The 23,284-nt window shown below is 50.2% G+C and overlaps 1 protein-coding gene across 1 annotated transcript in view; it reads left to right on the top strand.

Annotated features, from left to right (window-relative positions):
* Daam2 (dishevelled associated activator of morphogenesis 2) overlaps positions 1-23,284 on the top strand; it is a 117,985-nt gene that overhangs the window by 88,587 nt on the left and 6,114 nt on the right. The window contains 11 exon segments of the mRNA XM_050165066.1: positions 716-854; positions 4,321-4,379; positions 4,494-4,684; positions 5,651-5,950; positions 10,062-10,169; positions 13,159-13,265; positions 14,479-14,563; positions 16,237-16,343; positions 16,540-16,628; positions 21,215-21,383; positions 21,874-21,981. Of these exon segments, the coding sequence (XP_050021023.1) occupies positions 716-854; positions 4,321-4,379; positions 4,494-4,684; positions 5,651-5,950; positions 10,062-10,169; positions 13,159-13,265; positions 14,479-14,563; positions 16,237-16,343; positions 16,540-16,628; positions 21,215-21,383; positions 21,874-21,981 (1,462 nt within the window).

Genomic DNA, 23,284 nt, shown 5'->3' with positions numbered 1-23,284 from the left:
ATGTTCTGCCTTGGCGCCTGCCCATCTCCTCCTTTCAATGCTATCTAATTGGTCTTTTAAAATCAGATCAGGTTTCTCTGCTGGCCAGAGGCTTCTCTTACTAATTGCCCTCGCTCTGTTTCCTGGCTCCTGCTGGGGGCCAAGAACCCTCTCACCCCTAAGAAGGGTTTTCCGGAACCGGTCCCGGCTCCCCGTTTGCCAGGGCCCTCGCCAACCAAAGGCCTACCTCTTTGATTTAATTGTAGTGGGGCGATCTGCTCTCGGTGTTGCGCGCTGGTCCCTGCCGCCTGCGACCTCTGCCGCCGCGCTGGTCCCCTCCAGTCTCGGCGGCAGCCGTCGTTGCTTGCCTGCGCCTCCCAGCTCCGTCTGCCGGCGCGTGCCATGTAATATTTTCAAACATGTGCTTTTTATAGACAGTAGAAAAGACCATTCACATGCCCAGGGCCCAGTATGCCCAGGGTCTGATAGGAAAGAAGTATTTCGCACTGTAGGGAAATGTTAGGGCTAACCAGGTCATGAAGGCCTCTGCAGATGATGAGGAGCCCACTGGGTCGAGAGTTTCCGTGATTGGTAGCAGTGCTGCCTCTTCCATTAGACAGGAGCTTCCTGAGAGGGGGAGGCTTGCCTTGTTGGCCTGAGCCTCGGCAATCATGAAAGAACAAGGGCTCCAGGGGCTCCAGGGCTTCGAACAGATACAGTGCCTTCTACCCCTCAGACAAGCGGAATGGTGGCTACTTCCAGCAGTGGCAGCTCCTGGACCGAATCCTTCAGCAGATTGTGCTTCAGGATGAGCGGGGCATGGATCCTGACCTGGCCCCACTGGAAAACTTCAATGTCAAGAACATCGTCAACATGTGAGTTACAGCTGGCCTCCGACCCAGCTCCAATTCTCTACCTCCAGGCTCTCCTAGCAAAACTTCAGCTCCCTCTCCAATCCCTGTGAGACTTCAGAAACTGCTCCACAGTATGAGGGGGCCCTGGCCAGTGTGGCATCTGGGTCAGTTGCTTTTCTTCTTTGTGTAGCAAAACACTTGTGCAAAGCAGAGGAAGGAAGGAAAGGAAGGAGGGAGGGAGAGAAGAAGGAAAGGAGGGGTGAGGGTGGGAGGAAGGAAGGAAGGAAGGAAGTAAGGAAGGAAGGAAGGAAGGAAGGAAGGAAGGAAGGAAGGAAGGAAGGTACTGGTGGGTCCCCTCTCCTCTGCGTACCCACTCCCTAGCCCATGGAATGGTACTGCTGGGTTTTCTTTCCTAGGAAATTCCTGACAGCTGTGCCCAGATGTTTGCCTCTTTGATGACTCTAGGTCCTGGCAGGAAGACAAGATAAACCCTGGCAGCTGTCACTATTTTTCCCATGGGTATTGGACATATATGTCAACTGAGACACTAGAGTCCTCATTTTGCCTCATTTAAATGTGAATAACCACATGTCATGAGCCCACTGATGACCATACCGGTCAGTATGAGTGTGTGTTACACTCTCAGCTCTCTCTTCTCCATGGTGCACTGCAAGGCTTAGCTAGAGAGGCTAAGAGCACACTGGCCCGTCAGCTGTAGGTCATGAGCCAGTCCAGTCTTCCAGTTAGAGCTGAGAATTAGAGCTGAGAATTGTTTTTCTTTATTTATTTATTTATTTATTTATTTATTTTTGTTTTGGAGTGTGTGTGCATGTGTCATGTGTATATACATGTATGTGCATGTACATATGCGTATGCATGCATGTGTAGGATGCACATGTGGAAGCCAACAATATCCCTGGGTATATCGTTCATCTTCGTTGAAATGGGTTCTCTTGTTGGCTCAGGACTCCCTAATTAGGTGAGGCTAGCCAGTTAGAGAGCCTCAGGGATCTGCCCATCTCTACCTCCCTGTGTTGGGTTACAGCTGTGCATCCCACCCATTATGAAAGCAGGTTCTGGGGATCACACCCGAGTCTTGAGCTGTTGCCACAGCATGTTCTTATGCTTCATGCCAACAAACATGGGACTGTGTGACAGCCCTATGCATGGTATATATGGCACCAACATACATGATACCAGCAAACACGGGACTGTGTGACAGCCCTGTGCATAGGGTACAAACACCAGCAAACATGGGACTGTGTGAGAGCCCGGTGCATAGGGTACAAACACCAGCAAACACGGGACTGTGTGAGAGCCCGGTGCATGGGGTACATGTCACCAGCAAACACGGGACCATGTGACAGCCCTGTGCATGGGGTACAAACATCAGCAAACACAGGACCATGTGACAGCCCTGTGCCTGCTGTACAAAACACCTAAATACCAATGCTGTCTCTTCACAGGTTTGTTGGCCTCTGACATGGGGCATGACCATTTGAACATAACCCTATTGCATGAGGTTGTCAGGGCCCTAGAGCTTTCACAGAGTGTGGGTATAGGAGGACACACAGAAACCATTTATGCTTACATTGGTGAGCTAATACTAAGACCTGCCTTAATGCCCTGATAGTTTACTTACATTTTTATTTAACTTTGATATGTGTGCTTGAGCTAACTGTCCTTCCGGGGACAAATGCCTTCCTGATTTTGCATTCCAAAGCCAAATGCAAAGTAAATTTTAAATGATTCTCATTTTATTTGCACAAATGATCAGGTGTTGATTTCGTTCAACCCCTAGCTGACTTGTGGCTCAAGTACAGCTAGTAAAATAATCACAAGGTGGCTTTAGTTTGGTTTTCTGCAAACTCTTTGTGTTATTTGGTGGGGAAATGTTTCCTCTGCAGACATGCTGATTCCTGGGGTCCAGTGAAGCCTCTGTGTTCCTGGGTTGCAGGAGTCTAAATCACTTTAAGCAAACGGGAGGACTGCTCCCACGTGTGAACCATGAGACTTGATTCAGCCTTAAATGTCTCTCCTGGGAGCCCCAGAGGCAGAATAGGAATGGGGGTTATATCTCTGCTTACTTGTGCATGTGTGTGGTATGACTGGGTTTTTCTCTTCTTGTCTCTGTTCCATTTCTCCTCTGAGCCTTTCCGTATCCCAGATCTACTAGCTAACACAAGCTTCTGTCACTCTTCGCAGTGTAGCTGGGGACAGGAGGCTGGAAGGAGGCAGGGGAAAGGTCTTAATTGAGCTATGTAATAATAGGCATCCCACTCTCGGGTTCTCACACTGAGGGCTTCTAGAGTTCCTTGCTAAGAGCCTTTCCCTATAGAGTGTAACACACGGACATGCAAGAGGCTCCCTACCTCCATCTGGCTGGTCGTCTGATTTGGGTCCTCCCATTAACTATTGCATCTCCGGCGTGCCGGCGCACACTGGCCCAGAGTGTGATGTTTCTAGTTATCTTTGAAATGGGCCCCTGGGCTTCATAGACAAATGGCATTAGCCCAGTTCAACCACAAGGGCCCTAACTGGCATCTGCTTAACTCACACAGGCTGTGTCAGCAAACTCCCAGGGCGCCAACAGGTCCCAGAACAGTCACACTGTCAGGCTGATTAGCACTTCTTTACCATCTGCATTGGCCTGGCCCCAAGAAGAACCCAGTCTCCCTGCTCCCCTCCTGTCCATGCCCAGGGAACCACTTCTTCGGATGGTAAAGAATGTAGCACCCCAATGACCGCAGTAGTGGCCCCTCCAAAGAAATCTCACCATGAGCCAGCAAGATTGTTCAGCAGGTGTAGACGCTTGCTGCCAAGCCTAACGACCTGACTTCAGTCACAGGAATCTGCATGGCCAAAGGAGAGAATAAACCCTCAAAGTTGTCCTCTCTGATTTTCACAGGCACTGGCGTGGAGTCGATAAATAAACAACATAAAAATGTAATGAATACTGGGCTATCGTGATGGGATTCAGTCCCTCAGAACTCTGGACTCTGGGGGATTTTAACACCTGATAGAAGAGTTTGTTGTGAATGAGGCTGCCCCATGACACATGTGCTTGCAATTAGGCACCATCGCTCCTCTGTTCTGTCCTGATATTTCTGTCTCTTAGATGTACTGATCTACCTTTACAAAGGTGTGCGTGTGTGCATATGTGTGAGTGTGTCTATATGAGTGTTTCTATGCGCACACGTGTACTGCAGGCAGCCTGCATTCGGTCCTCTCTCTAGTACTTACCTCTCATTCCCATCAAGAATCACTCAGGAAGTTGGACTGGAAGATGATTCGGGGTCCTTCCTGTTCTCATGGTCCATGAGGACAGTGAACGAGAGTGGGCAGGAATGGGGACCTGGAGAAGCATGTGAGAAGCCTGTGACTGGACAGATCAGAGTTCAGTTTCTCCTCTGGGGAAGAGAGATGCTTGTCTTCCAGAAAGAGGGGGGATAATGTCAGTCATGTGGTCCTTTCCGCTCCTCAACAGGCTCATCAATGAGAACGAGGTGAAGCAGTGGCGAGACCAAGCCGAGAAGTTCCGGAAGGGTGAGAGGGTCCGCCTAAACTAGCTGCACCCTGCCTGGGACCCATCTCCTTCCCCAGAAAGTCATTTCTGCTCCCCCTCTCCTCTCACTTTCTCTGTGGTCCATCCGCCTGCAGAGCACATGGAGCTCGTGAGCCGGCTGGAGAGAAAGGAGCGGGAATGTGAGACAAAGACGCTGGAGAAGGAGGAGATGATGAGGACTCTGAACAAGATGAAGGACAAGCTGGCTCGGGAGTCGCAGGAACTGCGCCACGCTAGGGGACAAGTGGCAGAACTGGTAGCCCAACTCAATGATATCTCAGTACGCGTACGCGGGCACTATTCCCTCCCATTTGTGTGGTTCAGTCAGCACCCTGAGTGTCAGGTGGGAGTGGGCAGAGCAGGTATGGGAAGAAGAACCCCAAGATAAGGCAGAAAAGAAAAGGGGACCTTGAGCCACAACCCAAGTGGCTTTTCAGTTTGTATGGGTGAGCCCTTTATGTTAACAGATTAGAAAAAAACTGACCCTTCTCAGAATGGGGTGACATTGTTCAGATGTGAATCTTAGACAAGAGAGTGCGGGTAGAATTCCTGCCCCGGCTAGATGTCCTCATGCATGGAGCAGCCTGCACCGCTGTATACACATGTCTGTTGTAGGAGCGGCAGGGCTGCGTTCCGGCAGCCCTGGCTCCCACATGGCAGGCTTATGCCCCGAAATAATTACATGGAAACTGTATTTTTTTAAACACTGCCTGGCCCATAAGTTCCAGTTTCTTATTGGCTAGCTCTTACATATTGTTCTAACCCATTTTTAATATTCTGTGTAGCCCACGAGGTGGCTTACCAGGGAGGATCTTAACCTGCGTCTGTCTGGAGTGGGAGAACCATGGCGACTCCCTGACTAAGCTTCTTTCTCCCAGAATTCTGTTCTGTTTACTCCACCCACCTAAGGGTTGGCCTATCAAGGGGCCTAGGCAGTTTCTTTATTAATAAGAAATCACTCCCACATCACATGTCTGAATGTTTCATTTGATGGTTGTGACTCTGGTCGCTTAGTATGTGTGTGTGTGTGTTTGCACATGTGTGTGTCTGTATCTGTGTGTGTGCATGTGCACATGTGTGTCTGTGTGTGTACATGTCTGTCTGTGCATGTATGTTGGCTATTAAAATACATAGAGGAAAATGGTGTCTAAATGGACATGAAGGATTGAGGATGAAATGGGGATAATGTGGAGACTTGGTTAGCTTGAGTACTGACGGGCACACCATCCTGCCTTTTTTTGTCTTCCCACAGGTGGGCCCAGTGTCTTCTCCACCTCCCCCTGGAGGTCCACTCACCCTGTCTTCCTCCACAATAACCAATGATCTGCCTCCACCCCCACCCCCTCTCCCCTTTGCCTGCTGCCCACCCCCGCCCCCACCACCCCTTCCTCCTGGAGGGCCTCCTATCCCCCCAGGTGCCCCACCCTGCTTCAACTCAGGCATGCCCCTGCCTCAGGATCCCTACCCCAGCAATGATGCCCCACTCAGGAAAAAGCGCACTCCCCAGCCTTCACACCCACTGAAGTCCTTCAACTGGGTCAAGCTGAATGAGGTAAGTAGCTAAGGCACTGACCAGGTAGGCCCGTGTCCTGCACCCTGGACTTTGCACGAGTCTCCTTGATTCTCTATTTGATCAGGCATTAGGGTGGGCATAGTGGGCACTGATGATGGATTTGCTGGAGTCAGATGCTTACTGTCCCCTCTGAGCACCAACACTGGGGAGAAATGTTTGGTGCCGACCTTGTGCTTACTGTCAAAGCCACTCGCCGATGAACCGGTGTGTGCCAAGAGTCAATGGAGAAGCAAGCGTGAGGGGCTAGGGAGATGACTCTGTGGACAAGAATGCTTTCTCTGCAAGTATGAGGAGCTGAGTTTGAACCCCATCATCCACATTAAAAGCTAGTTGTGGCTGTGTATGTCATTAACCCCAGCACTGGGGGACAGAAACAAGAGGATTCCAGGAGCTTGCAAGCTGTCCTAACCAGAGTGAAAAACTTCTGGTTCAGTGAGAGATCCTGACTGAAAGAATGAGACAGAGACAATGAAGGGAAAATAGTGTTGCCTCCTGAGAGCTTTGGATTCGACTGATTAGGATACGTAGCCTGAATGCTTACAGATCTGGAAGAAGGGCTGAGAGATGGCTCAGCCCTAACCAGTTCTAATGTGCCTCTAACTGTGCCACCCATGGAAATCACACCCCCTGGTCTGTTACCTTGGTTTCATTGTCCAGTGTGGTCACTAAGGTCCTTCTACGGGCTTCCCAGCCGGGGTGGAAACACAAAACGTGGATACAGCCCACTCCATCTCACGAGTTGCTAAAGCATTCAAGCCACCTGTAAGAGCACGCACAGCTAGATGTGTACAGCACCGACCTTCTCTAGGTAGCAGCTGTCTTGTGCACGTGCAGATTTCTGATGGGCAGAGAGAAAGCCACAGGCCAGAGCACAGGAGCAGGCAAAAGACAGTCCAGAGCCTAAAGCCAGAGTCTGTGTAGGGAGCAACACATGGTAGTTGTTAATATGGTTAAAATGTTTCAGCTCCTGTACTTGCGGCTTATAAATTGATTTTTTTAATATAGCAAGTTTGGTGCCAATGAGATGATTCAGTGTACAAAGATGCTTGCTGCTCGGCCTGAGAACCTGAGTCAGATCCCTGGAACCCATAAGGTGGAAGGAGAGAACAGACTCTGAAATTGACTTCTAACCTCCCTCAATATGTGTGTCATGGCATGTGTGCCTCCCCCAAAATAAATAAATGTAAAAATAACTTTAATGGATGTGAAGGACTAGCTAGATAAATCAATTGGAACAGTACTTGTCATGTAAGCCTAAGGACCTGAGTTCGATCCCTAGCATGTGCATGAAAAAAAAAGAAAATGAGAAAAGTTGGACATGATAGCATGTGCTTGATCCAAGCCCTGACGAGGTAGTGAAAGGAGGATTTTTGAGGCTTGGCTGCCAGCCAGCTCAGCTTACTTAAGTTCCAGAATGTGAGAAATCCTGTCTCAATAAAGAAGGTGAACAGCCCCTGAGAAACAACACCTGCAGCTGATCTGGTCTACATATGCACAGTACACACATTTGCATGAACACACATGTGCACAGACATGTACCCACATACACCTGCACACACCCACACATATGTATACACTCACATGAAATGTACTAAATTGTAGGATGTGGCAGGCATTAAGAAGATACAGTCAAGGACTGGTAACTTGCTGTGTAAGCCTCCTGGAGTAAGTTCAGCCCCAGAAACCACCAGAAAGGTGGAAGAAGGCAGCTGACTCTATAAAGTTGACCTCTGACCTCCACATGCACATGCCATGGCACAAAGATGCCCGTGAACACACATCACACAAACAACAACAGTAAAAGAAGGGAATACAGGCGAGATCAACAACAGCTTCTCTGATGTTGGGATGCTGATTTTTGTGCTTGGGGTTTTCTCTGTGATCCAGTGTTAACACAGGCTACACAGTTCCCTCGGGACCCAGAGAGGGTGGAGTACCCTTCCTAGATCCATGGGGCAGAAGCACACTGAGTGATATTTGAGAGCCTACAATTAATCCCAAGCTTTTAAATTTGTCACAGGGCAGATGATGTAAGTATCTCTGTAAAATGGGAAAGGTTCGCCACAATGCCCTCCAGAGGATGGCTGTGAGCAATGGCAGCATGCTATTTAGAGCGCACTCTGATGTGAACAGAGCGGAAAACACGTGTTCTCTAAGTATATCACCATGATTCTCATGTCTACAAGGTTCAACTATACTTCCCTGAGACTCAGTTTCCCATTTGGGTTATAGGGTTGAAATAATATCCTTCCATTTGCCCACAGATCACATAATAGCAGGGCCAGAAATGTCAGTCAGTGGGTCTGTTGGGCCCCAAAGGCGGTACCCTGTGGGGGAACCATGGTGAAGCACGATCCTGGGAAAAGCCTATGTGGGACTTCTGCGGCTATCTCCTGGGGTCAGAAGACCCAGGAATCTAGGCTGGAGATGTCAGTGTTGGAAAAATTAAACTGGAGAATTATCATCCAAGATGGATTTGCCAGGGTGATATGATGGAAATTATGGTCTGACGATTGTGAGAAAGGGCTCTGCCTCTCTCAGCTCCAGACCCCACCATGTTTCCATGAAGAACTGAAATCCTTGGCAGATGTGGGGAACAGGCTATGTTTACGGCAGTGACTGTTGAGATGACTGGTTTGTCATGTTAAATACCCAACTATTTCATCCCTCCATCCTTGCTCTTAGCTCCAAAAGAATACAAAGGACTGGAAACTCATTCTTATGGGTCTCCTCTTCCCCACCCCTACCCCTGTACAGAAGACCCTAGGTTCCCAGATCCCCCATTGCTTCAGCTGGGCTCCCCTGCCTTCCTGACTCAGTTCCCCATCTCATCCTCTTTCTGTCCCCCACATCTTCCTTTCCAGGAGTCCAGTTTCTTTCTCTAGCCCCTTCCTCTATCCTACATATGCTCTTAGATGTACACACACACACACACACACACACACACACGGTGGTTGTTTCTACCATGAAAAGAATGTGTCTGTGTTGGCTTTGGCCAGCTGCCTATATCCCTTGCTGCTGTGAGTTTCCCAGCCCAGCATTCCACACGAGGGTCCCTGGACTTCGAAAGGCCACAGGAATGTCTCCTCCCTCTTGACTCTGGCCTAGCCTCCCCTTTTCAGAGTTTAAGAAAATAGAGATGAGGGAAAGGTAGTGTCTCAAGTCTAAGGAGGAGATGTCACAAAGTGTGCAAGGATGGTTGCCTGACAGGCCTTTGGACAGATGAAACCAGGTGATGGAGATTGTTGTTCCATGGACTAATGCTACAGATGAGACAAGGAATCTGGAGGAAGGGCCGCACAGATAGAAGTGCTCCTCTAGTCCATGCTTGTCCTCCATGACCCTGTCCTCTGGACCATCAGCATGATGTTACAGGGTTGCTGGTGAAGTCTGGCCTTCTGTAGACTCTAGCACAAGTGTCCAAAAATCGGGGACACTGCCTCAAGTGAGAAAGCTGGGAACTGTAAATTTATGGGTCCATTGCAATCATAAAAGATGGGGACACCTTCCCTGGCTCTGAGCAACAGGAAGTTGAGCCAAGTTGCTGATCTGCACAAAGTCAGTACATGGGGCCAGCACGTCCCAGCTTTTGACATGTGTCCATTTTCTGGGAATCTGGGAAAGTAAGAACAAGATCCTGGGAAAGAAAATGCCCATCTCAGATCTGGGGCATGCACTCTACGCACAGGCGCAGATAGTCCCACACGTGTGCGAGCCGCAGTGCTCCCAGGGACTCCAGTCAGAGCTGGCCCGCACGGTGCCCTTGGAGCAGTGTTATGTCCTTCTGAAAGAAGCATGGGGTCCCTCCTTTCATTTGTGTGCTCCGTCACTCCAGTGGTCTCTGAAACACTTTCGTGTGTTCTCACGTGGAAAGGAGAAAGAAGGAGGAGGTTGTCTTCTAGAATATTGAAGAAGTGGGAGGTTGAAGAAAGGGGGGTGCTCTTGAACCCCTTTCTGGAAGTATGAGAGCCTAGCCTTTGTAATGTGTGCCTTCAGTCTGCCTTTGTGGACAGGTGGGGTTGGGGAGTATTGGCCTCTCTGTCATGGAGAAGCGGGATCAACCATGGGTTCTTCTTACCCTGACTTTTAGGAGCGTGTCTCTGGTACCGTGTGGAATGAGATTGATGACATGAAGGTATTTCGAATTCTGGATCTGGAAGACTTTGAAAAAATGTTCTCTGCTTATCAGAGGCACCAGGTAAGACTGTACCCTCTGGTCTCTTGGATCTTTACTTTCAATCTTCACACTCACACACACACACACACACACACACACACACACACTTTTCCTCTCTGTCTCTCCTTTATTTTCCTTCCTCACAGGTATGCAGAATGATTTTATTGGTAATAAGATTCCATGTTCCTGCCGAGGACATAGAAATAAACAAGAGTGCACAGGCCAGTGAGGGATCAGCAGGCCAGTGAGGGGTCAGCACCTCCTTTTCTAGGGAGGGAATGGTACTCTTGACTTAATGGAAGTAGACCCTCGAACTTGACCTCTGTTGAACACTCTTCTGTTTGATTGAGAATTATAGACTATACCTAGTGACTGACACAGCTTTCAACCCACTTTTCCCACCGTTCCTTATACACACACTCATACAATGCACACACTCCCACAGGCACACATGTGCACAGTCACACACACAGGAACACACACTCACCCACACATACAGGCACATACACATTCACACATACTCACACAGACATGCACACTCTCACATACACCCCACACACAGCCCCCCACTCCCACACACAGGCATACATACTCACTCACACGTATAGGCACACATGTACATGCACACTTCCAGTTACACACATGCATTCCCATACATATGTACACACACACACACACACACACACACACACACACACAACCTTCAGAGATGCTAAGGCAGTAGGGAAGGTGATGGACGCTGCTCCATGCCCCTTCCAGGAATCAAGACTAGAGCTGGGCCTGAAGGCCGGCTCTGCTCTGTTGAGTCTCTATCCATATCCAATCCTTCGTCCACAGAGAATGGAAGGGGTTGGCTTACAGTCAGAAGCTGGTCTAAAATGACAAGCACTTGTAGGGACTTCCGAGGGTCAGCCCGCACCTTCCAATACTAAGCAACTCTGAAGACAGTGGAACTCTGGAATTTGAGTGTAGCTGTCATGCCTCGGGGCCTCCCCCAGGTCTGCTTGGTGATGAACAGCTCAGGGGCTCTATGGCCCTTGCTTTCCCTGTGTGTTCTAAGGTTTACACATCCATTCCTTCATCTCTGCTTGGCCCAGGACTCTGGCTCGAGGACTTCTGGTATACCCAGGGGCCTGGAGCCCTGTTTGGTGGCTAGGTACTGAGGCCTGCATCCAACCTACTTTACTTTCTGCCAAATCTATACCTGGAGATGACACTTCCCAGGGCAGTCAGGGTCAAGGTCTCAAGGGGCCTGGCCAAAGGAGTGGTGTGGAGGTGACATCTGGCCTGTCTTTTCCAGATAAAGCAAACGATTATTGATTTGATTTAAATGTGGGTCTCTGTGGCATTGTTACTACCTCTCTGTACCTTAAGGCCTTGAGCCATGTGGCAGAGAAGGTCCCGAGTCCCCTCTATGTCCTAGGTAGGCTCTGAGCTTGTGGCTTCAACTCCATCAGTCCATCAGTGTCAGGAAGAAAGACACAGGACAAGCTGTGCTCCTCGGTCCCCTTAGACATCAGATAGGCCAAGGGAGGGGGCAAATTTAAGATTGCCGGCTTCTCCTGCCCCAGGAGATCAGGAACTTCATAAACTTCTGGTTCAAGTCCATGTCCTGATGAAGAGGAACTTACCTGGTGGGGAGGAGCACTTTCTGTCCTCTCAGCAGGTTCCTAACAGAGGCAAAAAAAGAACTAGTGCTCAAAGCTTGGGGTCCCCGTTCTCATATTTGGGGGAATACGTGGTTCAACTGGGCACCCCCCTGGTCCCAGACTGGCGGGCTGCCTGGGGGTTACTTGCCCAGCTTCTCTAAGGGCATGCCTGCCTTGAGCTGCTGCCCACGACTATTTCTGGGTTCCTGCTTCCTGTTCCTGGGACACAGTGGACAGAATGGGTACCAAGGACACCCACATTTGTCTTGGTGCTTCTGAGTCCCCAGGCTGTTGGCTAACATTGTGCATGTTTAATCCTCTGGTGGCTGTGGCTGCTGCCTGCCTGGGAGCTAATAACTAACATGACTGTCAGCAGGTGAGCTGCTCTCAGGGCTCTGGGCCTTCCTTCTGTCTCTCTCCCACTGTCCCCGGCTGCTGCCAGGAAGTGGGGCCATAAGAGCAGGCTTGCCTGCACTGCCTTCAGCCTTTATTGCTCATCCATGTAGGGTGGCGTGCAGGAGGGTCCCCAGAGAGAGAGAGGAAACGTGAGAGATGGAGGGACTCCAAGCAGACCTCTGCCAGCCGCGGAGGCGAATGGAACGGAGAATGCTTCTAGGGCTCTTGTGTCCCCTGCCAGTCCCAAGGCAAGGCTTTCCGGCATGGCTACACATGTCGGGTGCTGCACAACTCCAGAGGGAAACCCCACAGAGACCGGCGTGCCTGGAAGGCAGGCCCTGGAGTTGTGTGCCTCGGAACATGTGCTCTGGGAAAGCCCCTAGAGTCATAGCTGTGTGTTAACAGGCTCTGAGTCCCTGGCCAGGGAAGTCCAGCAGGAGGAAGCTTGGGAGCATTGATTTTGCCTATTGGCATCCCAGAAGTGAATTCAGTATGGATTCTGCCTTTGTTTTCCCATGTGACTTTGTAAAACCCTTCAGCCCTGGCATATTGAGATAGGCCAAAAGTCTCCAGAGTCAGAGACTGTGGCCTTATGGGGGCTGGGATCAGCTTCTCCTCAGAAGTTTCAGGAGGCTCCGGGTAGGGATGGGGGTGTGAGAGGCAACACCATACTGCCTGAGGACACAGAGATCAATCACAGCTTCCATTTGCATGGCTCCTTTCCTGGCTTTCTGAGAAAGGCTGAGCTTGGGGGGGGGGCTTTGCTATCCTCCACCCTTCTTAGCCCAGACTACCCTAGATCTCTCATAAGAGTTGGTGGTGAGCAGGCTGCCTCTCCCATCTTCTCTTTCTCTGTCCACTGGGTCAGGGGAATCCCCACACCGAAAGAAGGGAGGATCAGGGAGGTGGGCAAGGAGACTGGGAGTGCCTACCTCAGTGCTCCCTGTTTTACTCATCATTTGCAGAAAGAACTGGGCTCCACGGAGGACATCTACCTAGCCTCCCGAAAGTTCAAAGAGCTGTCGGTCATTGATGGCCGGAGGGCCCAGAACTGTATTATTCTTCTCTCCAAGTAAGTGCTCACCTGTAGCAGAGATGGGTGCCCCCAAGCAGAAGCCCAAAATGGGTAGTGAAGGGGCCGAGATTCGGATCACTCTGTGGTAGAGTGCTTGCCTGACTGCCCAGCGCGCACCAGACCTGGGCTCATCCAGAGCATTGCAAACCAACGCACATTATGGTTGAGCTGCAGGCCTGGGGAAGGTGGCAGAGGATCCGTGCTGATGTGCTGATGCTGGCCTGGCCTCTCTGCTTCCCCAGAGGAGTGGGGGGGGGGGGGGGGGGGGGGGGGGGGGGGGGGGGAGTGGATGCTAGTCTAGACTCTGTCCTGCAGGCCCATGTTGAGTAGTAGCATGGGGCTCTTCAGTCAGGTAACTGGCCTGGCCTTGTTGCTCCTGATGTATCAGGAGTGACAGTGAGCATCTGTCAGCAGAGCTGCTCTAAGCCCACGAGGGCCCACTCAGCTGAGGCCTGGGAGCAGCATGACCTCAGTCTGCAAGCATTTCCCTGGGCTGTGGAACAAACAAGCAGTATCTGTATTAACAGCATGGCTTCTGTGTGGGGGCCTCCCCCAGGCAGGGTCGGGGCACCGCCCCAAGCTCTATTCTTAGTGCCGCCTACAGCCTCCTCTGGGACATCTGCCCCCTCTGCCCTCCCACAAGTTCCCTGGCCTGAGTTTCTGCCACTGAGTAGCGGAGGAGGGCTGCTTCCCTAGGGTTCTCAGTGGGTGTGAACATGGGAGGGTGGAGGACGGTGTAGGTGGTGAACAGGGGTCCCTGGAAGGCTGATGGGAGCTGGCTGGGAACTGGGCATTGTCAGAGACGCAAGAGCGAGACTTCTCCCAGAGTTCTGACACCCCACTCTGTCCTCCCATGGAGATGCTGAAGATGTCTGAGGCTGGAGAGAGGGGTGGGGGAGGAAAATGGCTGCCAGAATGCCTCTACCCATCCATCTTAATCCCATGTGTCTCATCAGCTCTGACAAAGCTCAAGCAAGACATTGGGGACTCAGGCTTTGATGAGAACTAAAACACTTGTTATTGGACATACGGAGTGCGTCGGACTTCCTCTTTATTAATATCAGACTCTATTATGAAACTGGCCTGGGAAGGCTATGTGGAGGAGGGAGGAGGGAGGAGGGAAGAGGGAGGAGGGAGGAGGGAGGGTTTGGGCTGGAGCTGGAGAGGAGGTGAGGGCCAGGCCATGCTGCTCAGAGTGTGTTTGTCACAGGTTGAAACTTTCTAATGAGGAGATACGGCAGGCCATCTTGAGGATGGATGAACAAGAAGACCTCGCTAAGGATATGCTGGAGCAGGTGAGGAGCGTTGGGGGGTGAGAGGAGCCCAGCCTGGGCAGCCATACTTTCTACCCCAGACCAGAAAGGCTGAAATCCTTGGGTAGACATGAAGTTGGAAGCACTGAGCTGTCTAGAAACTTCCCTGGACTAGGCTCTCCTCTAGAACAAACCGCCAGAGAAGTCTGTGGCCCCTGCAAGGTCTCAATGGTCATTTCCTCCTCAGCTCCCTTCCACTTTAATCAGTGTGTCCTTTAAGGACCTGGCAATGGCAAACAGGCATGCAGCTGACTGGACTTTGTTAAAATGAAGAACGCTGTTGTAAAGTACGCATGGCTTCCTGGGTGCCATCCCCAGACTGAGTGTGGTGGTGAGGCCAGCCTGGGCTTCATGAGGCTATCTCAACAGAGAAACCGGGCAGCTAGAGAGATGCCCTTGCAGAAGACAAAGGTCCATTTCCTAGCATCCATGTTCTAGCTCACAGCCACCCATAACTCCAGTTTCAGGGGCTGTGGCTCCCTTTTTTCACCTCTGTGGGCACCAGGCTCACAGGTAGTACACAGACATACATAAAGACAAAACACTCGCACACACAAATTAGAATAAATTTGAAATCTGAAAGGAGAAGAAAAAGAGCCAGCGTCGATCCAAAGACACATTTTTTTTTTCCCTTGGGTGATAACACGCCCAGTGTCTTCCAGGCAGACAGAGAACAAATGGCATGTGTTTGCAGTCAGGAGCGCTGCAGATAAACAAAGTGGCGAAAGCCACAGTTTAGAAGCTGAGCTATAGCAACTTGACTGAACTCACTAAACCTCCCACCTGAGCGTCAACAGGACAGTGGGCAGACACACTGTGGTGCATCCCTTCAGTGGAACGCTACTGAGCAGCAAATACAGACAGTCTAGTGATGTACAGCATGGTTGAGTCTTAGATGTGATGCTGAGCAGAAGCCACATGCAAATTAAGCACTGGGACTGTGACAAAATCCCCGAGACCCGTTAATCTGTACAAGTTACTTAGCTCATGGCTCTGGAGGCTGGAAAGTCCAAGAGCAGGTGCTGTGTCTACTTGACGCCTGGTGAGAGATCAAAGCGTGGTAGAGGGCATCATGGGAGGAGACAGAGAAGATGCTATAGCTTCAACTTCTCTTATCAGGCCACTAATGCCACTACTAGGGCCCCACCCTTGCGACCTCATCTCACCCCACCCCTTTGACATCAGGCTCTACTACCTGATGTTAGCAATGGGGAAGTTTCCATATGTGAACTGCAGAGGGACACTTTCAAACCGTAGCACCAAGACTGGAGAGGTGACTCAGGGGTTAAGAGCACTGACGGTTCTTACAGATGTTTAGTTCCCAGCACCCACACAATGCTGGGTGACTCTAGTTGCAGGAGATCTGGTCACTGCAGGCACTGCACCCACATGGCACACTTAGAGAAAAGACCTGAGCTCACTCTGTAGCCGGGCTGACCTCAAAACTGATGTGTATAGCAGATTGGCCTCAACTCTCTAGGTAGCTCAAGCTTGCCTTGAGATTGGAATGGAGCCCAGGCTGTCCTTGAACTCTTAATCCCCCTGCTGCAGCAGGCCCTCCCACTATTGAGCAGAGGCAACACATGAGCATCTCCATCCTCACACTGTGTGCGCTGCTCAACAGCTTCCCTCCTGACCTCACCTGCTCCTTACAGCTCCTCAAGTTCATCCCAGAGAAGAGCGACATCGACCTCCTCGAGGAGCACAAGCACGAGATTGAGCGGATGGCGCGCGCAGACCGCTTCCTCTATGAAATGAGCAGGTCAGATGGGCACGGGGTGCAGCAGGAGGGAGGAGTCTCAGGGCCCAGCTAGGCCAGTGGGGCACCGGGGTAGCAGGAGGAGCAGGGGTCAGGGGTCAGCTTTGCCAAGAAAGGGGAGTGAAGGATGGCCTAAGAGGAGGCTAAAGCTGTCTTGGAGTCATGGGTCCGCCTGTGACATAGCCTGCCCTGTCCGTAGGATTGACCACTACCAGCAGCGACTCCAGGCCCTCTTCTTCAAGAAGAAATTCCAGGAACGGCTGGCAGAGGCCAAGCCCAAAGTCGAAGGTAGGGCTGGGGCCTGTGGTGAGCACCTGGAGTGGGGACAAGACTCGGGATTAACTAGTGGCGCAGAGGGAAATTTCTGTCTTACCCTGACCCCAGAGACATACCCAAGTTAAGAATAACTATGACATTTATATTTTCAGCAGGGTTTCATATGGCCTAGGCTAGCCTCCAGTTTACTATGTAACTGACGCTAGTCTTGAACTCCTAATCTCCTTGCCTCCACCTTCCAAGTGATGGGATTGTGGGAATGCACCACCAACTAGAAATATGATTATTATAGAGAAATGCTTTTGTTTATGTGTAGTGAAGAGTGCCGGGCTGCGTTCCCGGTGCCCGGCCGCCCACATGGCTAGCTTTATACCCGAAATAACAACACACAAATAGTGTTCTTTTAAACACTGCTTGACCCATTAGCTCTAGCCTCTTACTGGCTAACTCTCACATCTTGATTAAACCATTTCTAATGAGTGTAGCACCACAAGGTGCTATCTTACCGGGAATATTCTTAACCTGCATCCATCTCGGAGAGGAGAGATATGGCGACTGCCTGAATCTGCTTTCTTTCTCCCAGAATTCTGTTCTGTCTACTCCACCCACCTAAGGGCTGGCCTATCAAAGGCCAAGCAGTTTCTTTATTAATTAACCAATGAAAGCAACAGATAGGTAGATGACACTCCCACATCATTTATGTTGGCTTAAGTGCCACCCATATGATGTTCCCCTCTTCCTCAGCATTGACTCCCTGGTGTGGGACAGCTGTTGACTTCTGTCCCAGCCTGGGACAGGAAGGACCAGGAAATAGGAATGGAGCCAGCACTCTTCTTGGAACCTGGCATGCAGACTCACCACCATTTCCTATTTGAGAAGCACCAAGTTCACAAAGTCTACTGGGTGTATTTGCTGAGGTGTGGGCTCATCAGAGAGAAGGCAACCACATAGAACCTAGACGTATCCGGCTTGATACAGAGTCTGGGTGATGCAGGCCTCCTCCAGATTGCCATTTCTGAGACTTGTGAGGAGTTCTGAGGACATGTAGATGCTTGCTGCCCTCCTAACTGGTCCCTTCCTTCATCACTAATCAGAGAGCAAATTCTTGGGGCTGCCTGTGGGGGAGGCAGATAAACAGGACGAAGGAGTTGTGAGAAAGAATGGGGGGCAGGATGGTGGGCAGAAATGTGCACCCAGCAAGGCAGATGCAGGAGAAACTGGTTGGGGGCTCACTTGGGGGTAAGGAGAAGACTTACACTGCAGGAAGAACAAGAAACCATCTTGGATGCTCAGGGTGCCAGGCTGGAGACATAGCGGAGCATGGGTGCCCCCTGCTGGACACTCTCTGAGATGCCTAGTTCAGAGAGCATGCTGAGAGCAGGTAGGGATTTCTGGAGTAGGAGTTTGGAGAGATAAAGGCAGTGGTGTTCAGTCTGTGCACATAGGTACATGCAACAAGGGACCTTCAGACAGTGACAAAGAACAGATTATCCATCTGGGGTATGTCCTTGCCCCCGTGACGGGCAAGGCTTTTTCACCTCCACTCTCTTCCTATTGCAAACTACTTTGGGGACCAAGGTGTAGGTGCTCGACTATTTATGCCTCTTAGATCAGTGGAGCAAACGTGAGTGGCCATTTGGAACCATGGAAGCGGAGTGGCTTGGGCACTGGGAAGATTGTTAGGTGCTCCAAGGAGATGTACCCAAGCTCTACGGCTCAGCCAGAATGCTCCATGCAGCCTCTCTTTAGTATCAAGCTACACAGAAAGAGACATGCTGGCGAGAACATCTGCGGGGATGCCACAGTCTATAGCTGGGATTTGTAGATACCCTCCACTATGGGTGGCTGCTGTCCCTGAGGGGCTTCGAGCCAGGCTGGGGAGTTGTCTGAAGGCATCTACACACACGATCCTGTCAGTGTGCTTGGCTGTTTGGCACTGGACTCCATATTTATTCCCCTTTCTAGCTCTTCCCGAAGTGCTCCTGAAATAGCTAAGATCAAGCTACCTCAGCTGGCTGTAGAGCCATTGACCCCCCCCCCCCAGACAGGGCTCCAGTGAAATTACTTCAGGGCTGACACCCACCCTCCCCCCCCCAGACAGGGCTCCAGGTGAAGTTACCTCAGGGCTGACACCCACCCTCCCCTCCCCCAGACAGGGCTCCAGTGAAGTTACCTCAGGGCTGACACCCACCCTCCCCTCCCCCAGACAGGGCCCCAGGGCATTTTGCCAAGTTTGACAAATTTCCCAGTTTTGCTGTGAATATATCTCCCTATGAATACATTCATTGCTGAGTATACTAAATTTACCAATTCTCATTACCAGTAGGTTCACTAAATATAGCCTGGATGAATGTGACTGTAAATGTAATATTCTTATGAATGTATTCATGAACATATTATTCTCATGGATGCTCCAAAATGCCAGCATCACAGACAGGAGATTTCTCATCGCCTCTGATTTCCTTTCAACTCTGATCATTTTCTGTTTTGCCAACATTTTTAGCATTTTTAAAGGATATTCCTTTATAGATTTTTCAAACAGCCCACCAACCTTAGAAAATTCTCCCTAGTCATATAAGTAACTGAGGACTTCTGCAAGGAAGTTTTCTTTTCTTTTTCTTTCTTTCCTCAACCCCCCCCCCCGCCCCCCAAGACAAGATTTCTCTGTATAGACTTGACTGTCCTGGTACTCACTTTGTAGACCAGACTGGCTTTGAACTCAGAGATCTGCTACCTCTGTCTCCCTAGTGCTGGGATTAAAGATTGGGCCACTTCTGCCTATTTTGTTTGCCTTTTTGAAAATAAACTTTTTGCTGAAATATGGTAATACACAGAGGGGCCCACAAATCATTACAGCTGTTCCCACTGGACAGTTGGGGAGTGATCCCCATCCTGGCCATGGTAAGAAACTGAATGTTTCCAAGCCATGCGTCCCTTCTTGTCCTTTGGTTGTGAGCTTTAGCCTTCATGGCTGAGCCATTTCTTTAGCCAAGCCACAGTCCCCTTTGAGACAGGGTCTCTCTTCATAGCCTAACAGTCCTCAAATGCATTCTGTAGACCAGACTGGCCTTGACCTCAGAGATCCACCTGCCTCTTCAGTGCTGGGGCTAAAGGCAGGCACCACCACTACCGCCTGGCTCCAGCCTTCTTCACATGCCTCTCCCGACATTAGAAATATCACCCTGCCAAGTGAGCATCCTCTCTCTTCTTCAGAGTTATCATGATGTTTGTATGAATTTTTCTAATTTCAGCTTTCTATAAATGGAATAATGTGCTGAGTGATTTTATGATTTTTTTTTTGCTTACGTCTTAAGAATTTCACTGCCCCTGGGATGGTGGGGCTGTTGATCTAGACAGTGTCTGTCCTCCCACTTTCTAAGGCCCCAGTGACCGACCAAAGTTCGAGTCCACTGAAGTTCCCCCTTGGAAGCCAATGAGTAATTACCGACAGGCGTGTGGGTGACCCCAAAGCAGTCACACTGAAAGGCAGTCTCTGGCTTCTACACAAATGCATGCACATGCACACAGACACATGCGTGTATGCACTGGGAACAACCTAAATAAGCATGCACGACAGGGTGTGTTAGCTCATAGAATGTGTGATCTAAAGGCTACGTGGACACCTCTCCTCATTTTATAATATCTTCTCCACATTTTTTATCTGACTGAAAATTTCTGCAAACTTTTGCCCTGGAGTTTTCCTTTATAGGTGATATGTGTTTGTTGTGAGTTGGCATGTGCACATGTGTGTGTACAGTGCACATCCATGTACATGCATTCAGAGGCCAGAGGAGGGCATCAGATGTCCATCTCTCTCCATGTTGGCTTTTGAGACGTTCCCTCTGTACCTGAAGCTTGCTTGGGCTAGACTGGATGGCTAGGGAGCTGCCAGGATTCTCTTGTCTGCGGCTCCCCTCTTTCTCCAGCACTGGGGTTACAGCCCTACACATAGTTATACCTGTATTTTTTGTAGGTTCTGAGGATTTGAACTTGAGTCCTCTTACTTTCATAATGACTGCTCCACCCAATGGGGCATCATCTTCCAAGCCTCAAAGGCATCATTTTATTTTCATAACAAGCACCTTCAGGAATCTCCCATCCACAAAGCCAGAGTCCACCAAGTGGTTTGCTCTTCTTCCAGCTATCTCAGACCCAAGGCATCATCTGAGGATGGTACCTGAGACTGACCTCTGACCTCCACGTATACTTGCACATACCTGCACATGAATACATACATACGTGCACCCATGTGAACATACACACACACACATACAATACAGAATTTCAAAATGTGTCAAAACATCCCATAATAAAAGCTCCAAGAAGTACAAGATTAGTCAGGTCTAGAAAAAATAAAACTGCCATATCCAAGCATGTATTCATAAAAACGATAATAATCTCTGTGTGTATGATGAGATAGTTTCGATCATTCTAGAGGCGATCTACTCTGAGGTAGGCTAGTGTTGTCCTGAAGAGAACGGGTAGTTGCTACCCAAGAGTTGAAAAGGTAGCCGCTTCCATGATCATCCTGGTAGGCCAGGAGCCCTGCTGTCCTGGCTCAGTCTGTGCAGCGTCCTGAGCTGTCTCTCTTCTCCCAGCCATCCTGCTGGCCTCCCGGGAGCTGACCCTCAGCAAGCGTCTGAAGCAGATGCTGGAGGTGGTCCTAGCCATCGGTAACTTCATGAACAAGGGGCAGCGCGGGGGTGCCTACGGGTTCCGGGTAGCCAGTCTCAACAAGATTGCTGACACGAAGTCCAGTATTGACAGGTAAGAACTGGGGGCTCCTCCGCCCTGTTTCACCCCTCTAACCCTCTGCTCTCTCTCTCCATTCCAGCTTCCTTGTCCATGTTTAAAATATTGTAAAGAATTATTTTAGTTTGGGGTGGTGTGTGGGGGGGGTGTGGTGTGGTGTGTGTGTGGTGTGTGTGTATGTGGTGTGTGGTGTGGTGTGTGTGTGTGGTGTGGTATGGTGCGTGTGTATGTGGTGTGTATGGTGTGTGTGTATGTGGTGTGTGGTGTGTGTGTGTGTGTGTGTGTGTGTGTGTGTGTAGTTGCCTGTGGGACCAGCAGAGGACACTGGATCCCCTGGCACTGAAGTTGCAGCATTTGCGGATGCTCAGAACCAAACTCAGGTCCTCTGGCAGAGCGGAAAGCCCCGTAACTGCTGAGCATCTCACCAGCCCCTTCTTTGTTTTTCCTCCCATCACACTCTGTCTGGTTTCATCACCCCCTCTCCTGACACATCTGTCACCCACAGGAACATCTCTCTGCTTCATTACCTGATCATGATCCTGGAGAAGCACTTCCCTGACATCCTAAACATGCCTGCGGAGCTGCGGCACCTATCGGAAGCCGCCAAAGTCAAGTAAGCAGCCCCTCCGTGCTTTCTTCACCTGTGACCACACGCGTGGCTTCCCTCACTTGAGAGGACACTGGCAATGGGCAGTGTCTTGGTATGCTTTTGGAAGAACCAGAGACAGCTTGCTCTCTGAGGTGCCAATCATCTTATTTCAGAGGTGCTTCTGGAAAATACCAGAAGAATGAGGAAGTAAGCCGTGTATAAAAAGAAAGCCTGCAACAGATGCCTTGAGCCAGCGCCAGCTGCACTGTGGGCAGATGGAACTTAAGCCTAACATGGAAACACCTTCTCTGCTTATTGCGGGGTGGGGGAGGGGGCTAGCCATGCAGCAGCTGAGTCTCCTGGGGTGTGAGCATAACTCTAACAGGCAGAGGGGGCCAACTCAGAATAAAGACCACTTGGCTAGGGGCTAGAGAGATGACTCAGTGGTTAACAGCACCACTTGAGGACCCCAGTTCAAATCCCAGCACCCACATGGCGGCTCACAAATATCTGTAACTTCAGTTCCAGGGGATCCAATGTCCTCTTCTGACCTCCTCAGGCAGCAGGCATGCATATGATGCAAAACACACACACATAAAATAAATTAAAAAACTAAGCATATATTTAAAAGCCTGGTCAGTTGGAAGAGTGGGAACCTTCCTTGAACTGTAACGGGCAGGGCATCTACAACACTTGCTAAGGTTGTTAGACTAAATCTGGGGTCTTGGGAAGCCAGAAATGCTAAAGCTAACAGGTACTCGATGCCACTGTTGTAAGATATTCTGTGCTCTAACAAACCACTGAGACTTGGTAACTCTAAAAATTAGAAGTGTATTTGACATGGCTCTGGAGAATTGGAAATTCAGGAGCATGGTGCCAGATCTGCTAAACATCCGCTACACCACAGTGTGACAGCGGCATCCCAGGCTAACAGCCACAGTGCCCTCTCAGGGGCCACCCTCAGGACCGACCTCATCATATCTCTCCATACTCACCTCTACCACCAACCCTGTTAAATGACAATGAACACCATGAAGGTCACAGGAAGAAATGAACCAAGTCAGATGCTAACGTGAGGATGTTTTTGATAAGGCTTGGGAGATAGAGCAGCAGGTAGCACTGCGGTCTGAGTGCTGTATCTAAAACCCAAGCAAGCAAGCAAACAAACAAACAAAACCAAGATGGACAGGTCCTACGGAGACACCTGAAGTTGTCTATTGACTTCCACGAGCGTGCGCGCACACACACGTGCACCTGTACTTCTCTCTCTCTCTCTCTCTCTCTCTCTCTCTCTCTTCTCTCTCTCTCTCTCTCTCTCTCTTCTATC

This window comes from Alexandromys fortis, unplaced genomic scaffold (assembly GCF_014885135.2).
Source record: "Alexandromys fortis isolate MF-2015 unplaced genomic scaffold, M_Fortis_MF-2015_v1.1 scaffold_121, whole genome shotgun sequence".
Classification (NCBI taxonomy): domain Eukaryota; kingdom Metazoa; phylum Chordata; class Mammalia; order Rodentia; family Cricetidae; genus Alexandromys; species Alexandromys fortis.
The sequence above is the reverse complement of the archived record's forward strand: the minus strand, read 5'-3'. Positions and strand labels throughout refer to the sequence as shown.